At 40.2% G+C, this 12,506-nt stretch overlaps 1 protein-coding gene across 3 annotated transcripts in view; it reads left to right on the top strand.

Annotated features, from left to right (window-relative positions):
• The window catches only part of CEMIP2 (cell migration inducing hyaluronidase 2), an 85,940-nt gene that overhangs the window by 39,125 nt on the left and 34,309 nt on the right, over nt 1-12,506 (top strand). For all 3 annotated transcript variants that reach the window (XM_030293215.2, XM_030293216.1, XM_030293214.1), the window contains exons 7-12: nt 1,086-1,255; nt 3,476-3,685; nt 3,997-4,202; nt 4,345-4,414; nt 7,805-7,933; nt 10,486-10,574. In XM_030293215.2, the coding sequence (XP_030149075.1) occupies nt 1,086-1,255; nt 3,476-3,685; nt 3,997-4,202; nt 4,345-4,414; nt 7,805-7,933; nt 10,486-10,574 (874 nt within the window). The remainder of the gene's footprint in view (nt 1-1,085; nt 1,256-3,475; nt 3,686-3,996; nt 4,203-4,344; nt 4,415-7,804; nt 7,934-10,485; nt 10,575-12,506) is intronic.

Genomic DNA, 12,506 nt, shown 5'->3' with positions numbered 1-12,506 from the left:
AGCTTACAGTACCTATTTAATAGGCACACACTCATGGGTAATTTAGAGCTTTGTGGTTTGCTTTAAAAAAAAATAGGATGATTGGCTCACTTGGGACTTGGTCTCTGCTTCACTCAGTGTTGTACTTTTCCTTCTTGACACTATAGAGCATAAGCGGAAAACAAAACCCAAAAAACTATGATACCATCTGGCATTAATTTTGTTTGGAAATTCCCACTCTTGTTAACAAGTCTACATGATAATGAATCTCCCACGATCTTAACTGCTTGATTTATTTGTATTTTTCCTTCCTGAGTTTACGTAATAAAAACATCAGAGAAAAGCTCATTATTAAAGGGTTTCTAGACTTCCAGTAAAGGTGGACATTTAAAAGAATGCTTATCAATATTAAAATAAGATATTTTATTTTATGAAATGTTATAAAATCTTGGTAATGTTTGCACTGCTAATGTTTAAATGGATGTTACTTTAGGTTTGAAGTAAAAGCAAAAACAACTTGAGACCCCATTATCAACATCTACAAAACCATTCCTTTTTTTTTTATTTAAAAAAAATTTTTTTTTTCAACATTTATTTATTTTTGGGACAGAGAGAGACAGAGCATGAACGGGGGAGGGGCAGAGAGAGAGGGAGACACAGAATCGGAAACAGGCTCCAGGCCCCGAGCCATCAGCCCAGAGCCCGACGCGGGGCTCGAACTCACGGACCGCGAGATCGTGACCTGGCTGAAGTCGGACGCTTAACCGACTGCGCCACCCAGGCGCCCCAAAACCATTCCTTTTAATCTGGATTCACCGTGCATTTCATTCTTCATGTGTCCTCAAGGGATTAGAACTAGAGCATATGGGCAGGAACCAGAGAGAATGAAAGAAAGAGAGAGGGAGTGGATACTTAGGTAGATTCCAGAATATTGGTGCCATCCAGGAGAGGATTAAGCTCCTTGTCTGTGTGTGGTTTTGACACTGAGGATCTTTAAAAGCCTTGCTTCCTTATATTCTGTGGTTAGAGGACTGTCTTTTTGATATGTTTCCTGTTTTCTTTTTTTTTTTTTTTAATATTTTTTGTCTCTTGTCCACATCAATCAGAAGCCCCTCAGTTCCTGCACATGGGTGAGATCACTGATGGTGTAGACATGAGAGCAGAGGTCGGAATTCTCACCCGGAATGTTGTGATCCGAGGAGAAATGGAAGATTCATGCTACGCTGGAAACCAGTGCCAGTTCTTTGATTATGACACCTTTGGGGGACATGTCATGGTAGGCAAAAAGATTTAAGGAACTCCTTGGTTGCTAAATACGTGTTTGAAAAAACTTCCAAGTTTTGAATTTTTTTGAATTTTTTTTTTTTTCTTAGAGAGAGAAAGACAGAGACAGAGCATGAGTTGGGGAGGGGCAGAGAGAGGGGGAGACACAGAATCTGAAGCCAGCTCCAGGCTCCGAGCTGTCAGCACAGAGTCCGACGTGGGGCTTAAATTCACGAACCGCGAGATCATGACCTGAGCCCAAGTCAAGACACTTCACCAACTGACCCACCCAAGCACCCCGAAAGTTTCAAGTTTGGGGATGAGATCTATATGGATATTAAAAAGAAATTGTGTTTTCTTTATTTAGTGACAGTGAGGAGATTTTTCAGAATTGAAAGAGAAAGTTATATCTTCATTTAGTTGACCTGGAGCCGTAAACCATTTTGTCCCATGAAGAATTAAATCAGTTTACACTGAGAAGAACCACACAGAGATAAAAAAACAAAGAGTCTTGGTATCCATGCATGCAATCTCCATGTATGAGGGCGTCTGGGTGGCTCAGTCGGTTAAACATCCAGCTCTTGATTTCAGCTTGTCACAATCCCACAGTTTGTGGGTTTAAGCCACACATTGGGGCTGCGATGATAGCATGGAGCCTGCTTGGGATTCTCTCTCTCTCTCTCTCTCTCTCTCTCTCTCTCTCTCTCTCTCTCTCTCTCTCCCCCCCCACCCCCCCCCCCACTCATGCTCTCTCTCCTTCAAAATAAATAAATAAACTTAAAAAAATACCTTGATATTATGAAAAGGTAAGCAATAGTAATCTACACATACTTTTATATGTAGATTTTTATTTATATAGAAGTATTGAGCACTCAGTATATGATAAGCATTGCACCGTGTACTAGCTGATTGGCCTTCTGGGCTGCATTTTGGCTACATGTGTTTTAAAATCTGTCTTTTGTACACTTAGTAGGTTATGGTTGTTAGCAACATTTCTGTCACACTGTTTTAGGAAATGTTGGTCAGTGTTATTCTTTTATTTTTAACAGTATGATTAAAAATCTGGTGTTTAAAAATTTATGCTCTGGGGTGCCTGGGTGGCTCAGTTGGATGAGCTCAGGTCATGATCTGACCTGAGTTCGAAGTCCGAGTAGGGCTCTGTGCTGACAGCTTGGAACCTGGAGCCTGCTTCAGATTCTGTGTCTTCCTCTCTGCCCCTCCCTGGCTTGTGTTCTTTCTCTCTCTCTCTCTCTCTCTCTCTCTCTCTCTCTCTCTCTCTCTCTCTTTCTCTCTCTCTCTCAAAAATAAACATACATTAAAAAAAATTTTTTTTAATTTATGCTCAAATTGTGGGTCCCAGAGAAAGTTTTAAAAAGAATTGAAGTCAATAATATTATGTGCTAACTAAACATTGAGAAGGATTTACAAATAACTATCAAACCATGGTGGAGCTTATAGAAATCAAAGAACAAGATAAGACTGGAAATGACCAAAATATTTGAAGAAATCAATACATATTATATAGACAAATCATTTCTGTGGCTTTCCTGGTTACATGTCTTTGTATTCTTATGAGAGGCCATTTTTATGGCTCTTGAAAGTATTCACTTAGTTAAGAAGCATTTGCTGGCACTTGTGTCTGGCTTAGTCAGTAGAGCATGTGACTCTAGATCCTTAGGGTCAAGAGTTCGAGTTCCACTTTGGGTATAGAGATTACTTAAACAAACAAACAAAAAAACAAAACCAAAAAAAGAAGCAGCAGCACTTGCTAAATTAGTAACTGGAGATCCTAGAAAGCAAGGTGCCAAAGAAAAGAAAAGTTTTAATATGTGTTCTCCTTCAGATATTTTCTATTAGAACAATATATATATATATATATATATATATATATATATATATTTTTTTTTTTATTTTTTATTTTATTTTTTTTTTTTTCTACCTTAATATTACAAAGCCTAGGGGCGCCTGGGTGGCTCAGTCGGTTGAGTGTCCGACTTTGGCTCAGGTCACGATCTCACAGTTTGTGGGTTTGAGCCCCGCATCAGGCTCTGTGCTGACCGCTTGCTCAGAGCCTGGAGCCTGCTTCGGATTCTGTGTCTCCTTCTCTTTCTGCCCCTCCCCCGCTCACGCTTTGTCTCAGTCTGTTTCTCAAAGATAAATAAATGTAAAAAACAATTTTTTAAAAAAATATTCCAAAGCCTATCAGTGTGATTCCAGTTATCTTGTCTTATAGATAAGGAAAAATTTTACTTCAGTGCATCTGTCCTATGTGGAGCTGAGACACATGGGTCAGCAGCATCTGGGGCGGTATCCTGTTCATTTTCACCTGTGTGGGGACGTGGATCACAAGGGAGGGTACAGACACGCGACATTTGTGGATGGCTTGTCTATTCATCACAGCTTCTCAAGGTGCATCACTGTGCACGGAACAAATGGCCTGCTGGTACGTAGCCTCTTGTCACATCGATGCATGTTGTTGGAAGCGTTAACTGTCTTCCATTGTACCAACTTCTCAATTTGAGAGAAGTCGGCTCTTGTCCCGCATCCCTTACTCTCTCCTGCTTGTACTGAGAATTCCGGTGTTTTCCTCTATTCTCTTAAGAGATCAATAAAACCTGACACTTGACTTTGCCCCTCCGGTGAAGATTAAAACGTCTCTTTGCGTTTGTACTGAGCATGCTACATAGATAGCCTCGTCACTAACACCACAGTCGTTCGTGTTACCGGTGACATGATACGCTTGTGTTTCTGCAGATAAAAGACACAATTGGATTTGACACACTGGGTCATTGTTTCTTTTTGGAAGATGGTATTGAACAGAGAAATACTTTGTTCCACAATCTGGGACTCCTCACCAAACCCGGCACCCTCCTCCCCACTGATAGGAATAATTCCATGTGCACTGCCATGCGAGAAAAAGTGTTTGGAAATTATGTCCCTGTGCCCGCCACGGACTGCATGTGAGTATCTGGCAGAGAGAAAACCTCATGTGTGGTGCTCAAGGCCTTTGACTCTGGGGAGAAGATGTTTTGGAGGACATTTTTAGCGGGCAGGATTTTTTCACTGACTGATGTTTAAATCACTTTAAAAAATGCCTTGCAGGGCTGTTTCGACTTTCTGGATTGCTCATCCCAACAATAACCTGATTAGTAATGCGGCTGCAGGCTCACAGGTAAGTAATATTAGATGCTTTCAGCTGTTTTGTATTCGTGTTTATAAGCATTTTGGATATTGTATGGATGTAATGTAACGTGTGACTGTCTAACTCAAGCATGGCTTTGTTTTCTGCTACTGCCTGTTTTGTTGAAAGGAGGATACAGTTGATGGTTCTTCTGTTTCTTCCAAATCATTCATGCCAGTTAGTATTTATGAGTGTGTTAAGACAGATGCCAAATGGAAGAAAAGAGGTGGGCTGATATGTGGGTTTATTGTATCTTCAGAGTGTATTTTTAGTGTATAATTTGCAATCTTTCTGACTTCTATTTAAGTCACGTGTGTCCGAGTAACTGTTTCAGTTTTTTTTTTTAATGTTTATTTATTATTGAGAGAGAGTCACACAGAGTACCAGTCGGGGAGGGGCAGAGAGAGAGGGAGACCCAGAATCCGAAAGCAGGATCCAGGCTCCGAGCTGTCAGCACAGAGCCCGATGTGAGGCTCAAACTCACGAATGGTGAGATCAGATGAAGTGGAAGCTTAACTGACTGCACCACCCAGGCGCCCCTGATCATTTCAGTTTTTAATTCTGATGAACAAAGAAAGCCTTAGCTTTTCTTTATAGGAATGGATTATTCTGTAGAACATTATGACAGCGGTCATGCTGGTCAAAGGATACGTCTTTTTGTTAAATGCAGGGATCATCCACACTTAGGGGTTTTATCTCCTTGGCAAAGCAGGTCAACCCAACTCTGTACTTTATATTACTATGTGCCTTGAATTATTTCAGAGACACGCACACACACGAGTATAACTCAAGACAATAAGTGAACTATTTTTGGATGGCAGAAATAATTCCTGAAGAAAGCTGGAGAAATTTACATTCATAATTGAGTGTGATTTAAAACTGTTAGCTTATAATATAAAAGTGAATCCTGAAGACATTATACTATCATGATTATATCTGTGCCGAAAACCACAGTAGAGAAATAGGAGCTTTACACCAACACCTAAATATTCATATTTATATATCGTGACTATTAAAATTAAATAATTAAATGTAAAGACATACCTAGCATTGTTTCCCAGGACCAAGGGAAAGATAAGTTGAAGGAAGTATTTCTTCCCGATAACTAAAACACGGGCGTCTCTGGGTGATGGTGGAATTGACCTCTGCGATTTTCCTTAAAAACATAAAATGTAAAATTCTTACTTGACAGGGTAGAGACCTGGGCAATTAATCGTTTCAGGTTTCATTCATTCATTCATTTTTCATCCGATGTTTGTTGAGCAATCTATCGGGGTTTGTGTTGAGAGTTCCTAATTAGAAGGGGGAGTTCTAGGGGTAAAGATGCGAGTTTGATATGCAGCCTCAACCCGGGATCATCTTCTGACCTGTGGTACGTTTCAAGTGAACAGTGAAGATGAAAACAAGTTGCAAATAGTTGATGAAAAAACGTAAGGTGAGGCTGACCAGAAGCTCTTCCTGGGGCTCGTGTGAGAAACGAAGAAGCGGGTCTCTTGTTTTCCACCCCGTGTTCGTTCTTCTTCCTTTTCGTTCTGTGAGTTCTTTCTTTTCTTTCTAGAAAAACCGTCCCGGCGAAGCTCATGTTTTGGCAAGGGTTTTCCTCCCAAAATAAATCAAACTCTTTCTTCTTGTACGTTTCCACTGCCTTTTTACAGAGCTCCCTTTACCTGTTTTGACACCACAGTGTTTAACAGGAAAGAGCAGCTACCCCCCATGTTGCCCCTTCCCCAGACTCCCGTTGCATCCTGGGAGGGTTCGCTTCTACCCTCCGCTTTTAAGGCCATGGTATAGAGCCTCCAGATCTTCTTCTGTGGTCTGTTTTGTGCCCCCAAAAGTAGAGGTGGCAAACACATTTTTTCAGGGTAGTTCCTCTATCGTGGAAAAATGTTAAATGTTACCTTCATTTTTGTGTGTAGGTATATATGCTTTCCACAATGCATGTCTCTGTGCTCCTGCAAAGCTTTGCAATTAATTGTAATGTAGTACCTAGTATGTATATTTTTGTTCTCTCTTTCTCCTTACACTCTGAATTCTTTGAGAATGGTCTTACTGTACACCTGGCACACAGTGGGCTCTAAACAAATATTTGCCGAATTTGAATCTGTAGCACACTTTGGGACTGTATGTTTACATTGGAACATCCCATTCAATCCACGTTCTTCTACGTGAAGCTGTTTTTAGCATTGGGCTGGTTTTTAATTAAAATGTAAAATAAAAGCACCTGGGTGGCTCAGTCAGTTAAGCTTCCGACTTAGGCTCAGGTCATGATCTCACAGTTCCCTGAGTTTGAGCCTTTCCTCGGGCTCTGTGCTAACAGCTCAGAGCCTGGAGCCGGCTTCAGATTCTGTGTCTCCCTCCGTCTCTCTCTCTGCCCCTCCCCTGCTCATATTCTCTGCCTCTCAAAAATAAATCTTAAAAAAATTTTTTTAATGTAAAATAAAAAAATGGTCATGGAGATTAAGATCATTTCATTTTGACTTTTATAGCTAATTTTGAGTATCAGAGATGTTTAAACTGTTCTGCTGCTCCTGTTGAGGTCAGGAATACTGAAATTGAACAGACAGGATCCAGACTGAGACAGCATCCTGATTCATGCGTGTGGTGGTTTTTTTTTCTTTGGCAAAAATTTGCCTCGGGACAGGAAGGGCATTGGAGTTGTTTGAAAGAAGTCAGTGAGCTCTGCGTGTTGGCGGATAGTTGTTTAATGAATATGACTCATCTATTGATCAGGTTTGCAGGTAAACAGAAAAACCCTCATATTGCTAAAAGGCCGTGCTGTCCTGGTCACATGGAAGGCAGGCAGCCTTGTCTGGTTCTAACTCTGCATAACTTATTAAAGTAGATAACGATGGGAGAGTTATGTTTTGAAAATGAGTTTTGGCCTCAGCCATTTATTTCTATCGAACACTGCAAGCAGAAGTAAATTTGTTTTTTAAAAACATGATTATAATGGCTCTGAAAGTGCGTGCTAGGTGAGTGCACAAGTTTTTATAGTCCATTCTGAGCCTGAGACAATGAAAAATTAGTGTTAAAAAGACTCATTTTTGGGGCGCCTGGGTGGCTCAGTCAGTTAAGTGTCTAACTTTTGGTTTTGGCTCAGGTCATGATCTCATGGTTTTGTGGGTTCGAGCCCCATGTCAGGCTCTGCACTGACAGTGTGGAGCCTGCTTGGGATTCTCTTTCTCTCTCTCTCTCTCTCTCTCTCTCTGCCTTCCCCTGCTCACGCTGCCTCTTTTTCACTCTCAAAATAAATAAATGAACTTAAGAAAAATTCTTTAAAAAGATCCCTTTTTGTTTCTGAAGCACTTAGTCTATTGAAGCCATTTCATAGGGTGGCTTTATAAAATAAGGCTTTTAATGATCTCACCCTTTTAATTACAGGATGCTGGAATATGGTATTTATTCCACAAGGAACCTACTGGAGAATCCAGTGGATTGCAGCTCTTAGCAAAACCAGAACTCACTCCGTTGGGTATATTTTATAACAACAGGGTCCATTCAAGTTTCAAGGTAGGTTCCTAGGCCTTAACAAAATCAGTTCATGTGATTTACAGGGTGAAGGATGGAATGCTGAGAAATACAAGTGAGAAATGTCAGTTTTAGGTAAAACCTGTCATCACAAAAAGTAATTTGTGATTAAAAAAGCAGACACGGGCACCTGAGTGGCTCGGTCAGTTGAGTGTCTGACTTTAGCTCAGGTCATGATCTCGTGGTTGCTGGGTTCAAGCCCCACGTCTGGCTTTGCACTGGCAGTGCAGAGCCTGCTTCTGATTCTCTGTCTCCCTCTCTGTTCCTCCCCCTTTCACCCTCGCTGTCTCAAAAATAAACATTAAAGAAAAATTCTTAAAAAGGAAAGCAGACACATTCAGGATTACATACCGGATCCCATTTATACACACCCAGGCATATATACCAACACATGCATGTGCATACAATCTGAGTAATTACAATGATGGACTTGATTCCTGTGTCCTTGTCCCTTCCCTCACTCCTACCTTCCCCTCTTCACTCCTTCCCTCCCTCCTTCCCTCTCTCCTTCTTTCCAATCGTTAGTACCTATTAGGGAGGTACACATTAGATGATATGCTTCTGTGGGTTAAGAAGCATACTTCCTTTCTTCTCTCAGTTCACAGTGCTGGTAGAATGTCCTATTGGGCATTTCCTACGAATTATGTGGTAAAATACTGTTTATGATATTTGGCCCAATTTAAAATGATACAGATCAATAAAGCAAAAGCCATTTAGGAACACCGGTTTTCATGATATTTAGTATTTATTCCCACCCTCAAGTGATAAATGTATATGCCTCATGTTGTGCTTACAAGGCACTTGGGTATTTTCACTATCTAATATAGTGCCCAGATTCTTTGCCCTGATGTGATCCACGTCAAAGTTCAACAAATACTTCCCTTTTACGATGCTGAGAGGATCCTGTAAAGACCTAAGTGTGCTATAATTTAAAGAGCTTAGCATCACTTAAACACTTGAGAGAGCAAAAAACCTTGGTCAGAAGCTGAGTAGTTGATTAAGGCCAGTAATTATTGAGAGTACCATTTCAAAGTGGAAATCCTCAAAATTTTCTAACGGTAGTGATATAAAAAAACATCCTATTCTAATTAACTTTTAATGTCATATACCAGAAGTACATGTAGTAATCTATTCTATTGATTAGAAGAATATCATATCTAAATAATGAGCGGATGATTAGGTTTTAAATTGTTTAATTTGGGACTGACTGTCCAGAATGATACTTTACAGCCAAGGGAAACAGAACCCTTGGGGTCCTCAGACAGTAACCTGTCATCTTTGGATAAGCTGTAAATATACCAACACTGACCTTTTGCTTTGGTTGCTCATGACACCCGAATCTGCATCTGGCACAGGTCAGTCATGTCTGATTTCCAACTGACATTTGGCTGTCTCAGGGACACATCACTAAAATGTGTTCAAAACTCAAATCCTTATGTGTATCCCTAGACCCATTCCCATATCTCTGTCTCACTGAATGAAACCACCGGCCACCTGATTGCCCAAACAGAAAGATAGGAACCTTTATCGCTCCCTCTCCCTCACCCTTAGACGTTTTGTTCATTGCTAAGCAGTATCTACCTCATAAAGAATTCTCGCCGTATCCATTTTCCCCCATTACTACTGCCCAAGTCTCTGTCATCTTTGTTTTTCTTCTGGATTACCAGGGTCATGTCCTACCTTATCTCTTATCTCTCTTTTTGCCCCTTTCCCTTTCTGATCCATTATCCATCCTGTGGGTAGAGCATTCATTCTTAACTTGCGGTTAATTACATTGCCTTTATTAAAAGTCTCGTTAAATGGACTCCAGCACATTGACTCTGTGTTGTCCACCATTTGTTTCTCTTCAGCCTTCTTCCTTGCTTTCCCCTCCTCCATACATTTCCTGTTCATCCATCTAAGTCTCTTCTCAGATGTGCCCTGCTCTCCCTCATTTCCAGACTTTTTGTACCAACGATTTCCTTGAGTACTTTGCTCTGGGTCTTTGAGCTGGTTCCCACCCATGCCCCGCCACCCTTCATCCCAACCCATTCTTTTGTGTGGTTCGGTCCTCCCCATCCCTCATCGTTCACCTTTAGGTCACTGCTTTGAGGAGACCTTCCCTGAATCCTCTGTCTCCTCATCTATAAGGAAGGTCTCATTTGGTGCCTCTTCTTACATGCTGCCAAAGCATCATCTACTCACTTCATCACTGCTTATCATACAGGATGGTAATTGTTTCTTTAATTGCGTGTCTTCCTGCTACTGGATATGCCAACAACAGCAAAGACCATGGTTTCCTTGTTAATGCATCACGCTTGGTGCCTCCCACAAGGTAGGCACCAAGTAAATATTTGTTGAATGACTGAATACATAAAATTATAAAAATATCCAGAAAGGTAGTTGTTTTCATAAAATCCTTTGCCTTCCTCTTCGCTCCTCTCCCTTCTCTTTGGTGGATGTGATAAGCTACAAGTAATTTTCATGAGTCATGAGAAGTATATCGATATAACTTAGGACTCATGTTCACTTCAGTCCCTTATTATATTTTCCAGGCTGGCTTATTTATTGACAAAGGTGTCAAAACAACCAATGCTAGTGCGGCAGACCCAAGAGAATACCTCTGTTTGGATAACAGCGCAAGGTAGAGTCCATCCTTTTACATCACATTCTGGCCCTATCTTGCCAAAACAAAACTTCCTGAGTTGTAAGTCATTGTGCTCTGTTCTCCAGTAACACATTTAAACTAAAGTTTTCAAAGCTTGTGGGAAGGCTTTGGGGAAACTTTTTTTTTTCTCCCCCTGCTGTTCTAGGTCCTGTGGCTGGTTTGTTTGTTTTAAAATATTATTGAGATGCCAGAGAAGTTGATACTTTCCCCTTTTTTCACCATTGTAAATTGATGTTAGAGAGATATTCAGAAAGAGAAAGAAAAAGGAGAGAGAGGTGTTGAAAACAGGGTCTACATTTGGCCTAACATAGAACATGATTCATTGAAAAACAAGCTAAGACATTTTGGTGTAATTCCTGAAAACCAAGGCCTATCGAATTTATTGTTAGTGGTCAAAATGGGACATTGCATTGAAATGTATTTCACAGAGAAAGGTCTTGAACTTGATGAGCAAGCTAGTTTGGTTCAGTTGTTTGTAGTCTCAGAGTCCCATCGTCTCTGGGCTCTATGTTGCCCCCCTTTGTAACCGCAAAATGTGGTTGGGATAGGGAGAACATTTCAACAGAGTTCTTCTATGTGCTCTAAAGAGCCAAAATAAATAACATGTCTCCAATGGAAATAAAAGTTTCTGGAAATGATGGCAACTTAAAGTCCTATTCAGCAGAAACTGTGTACGTGTTTTTTTCCTATACTTCAAGTTGATTGACCAACTTAGTTTCTTTATTATTATTATTATTATTATTACTATTATTATTTTAATTTAATGTTTGTTTATTTTTGAGAAAGAGAGACAGAGTGCAAGCGGGGAGGGGACAGAGAGAGAGAGACAGGCAGACAGACAGACAGACGGAATCTGAAGCAGGCTCCAGGCTCTGAGCTGTCAGCACAGAGAATGACACAGGGCTCAGACTCACAGACTGCAAGATCATGACCTGAGCTAAAGTTGGACACTTAGCAGACTGATCCACCCAGGCGCCCCACCAACTTATAGTTTCTAAAGGGTGCTAGGTTTAATAGGCTCTTTGGATAGATATTTAAGAAAAAGACACCAGGCCCTACTGTTCACAAGGGAATAAGATAGGATCCTCACTGTAGGTTGGTAAGTCCACTTAAGTGTGAGGCAAGATCTTTGCGACACAGTAATAGGGCACAAGGCCAGGAGAAAACTGGAGAAAGTACAGTTAGTAAAATTACTCATCAGGACTACTTAAAGGTCAAGTGGAGCCTGAAGTATTTTAAAGCAATGATCAGATGACATTTGAGAAACCAGGAAACTCTGGACGTTATTTAAATAAAACACAAGTTACTGGACACCTAATAGCTAAGCAAGATATGAAATGGGAAGATAGGAGATAAACTTTAAAGGAAAAAGGAGCATAGAGATGACAGTGGACTATGAACCAAGAAGAGGATATTAACTCGCAAAACAAAGAAATCTTTGCTGACAGGACACGGCTGCTTTTTAAGAGTTTATTTTAACTGGTAGAACTAGTAATGTGTACTTTGCTTAGTATTAACAGAAAAATGCTTAAACACAACACAATTGATTTTCTCTTCCCTGCCTTAAAAAATTGTGTGTGTGTGTGTGTGTATGAATGGATGAATGAGAAAATATATTTCAGAAATTCATTGGTGCTTTAATCAGGCTTGACAGTAAAACAATTTATCCATAATGGCCTGAGAAGTTCTTTACTGGGTATGTGTATATATTATGATAATGGTAATTTTTTCTCTGCTCTTCATTATTTCTCTTACCAGTTTATAAATGCATACATAGTGGGAATTAGACTCCATTTAGAAGTTGTTACTGGAAAGAACTGATTATGGAAGATGAATAAGACATTTGGCAGTTGGTGTATATATTTAATTTTGTATAAACTCATGTGTAGAATATACCCACGTACATTC

The sequence above is a fragment of the Lynx canadensis genome, chromosome D4 (assembly GCF_007474595.2).
Source record: "Lynx canadensis isolate LIC74 chromosome D4, mLynCan4.pri.v2, whole genome shotgun sequence".
Lineage (NCBI taxonomy): Eukaryota > Metazoa > Chordata > Mammalia > Carnivora > Felidae > Lynx > Lynx canadensis.
Note: the sequence above shows the minus strand (reverse complement) of the source record. Positions and strands in the feature narration are given on the sequence as shown.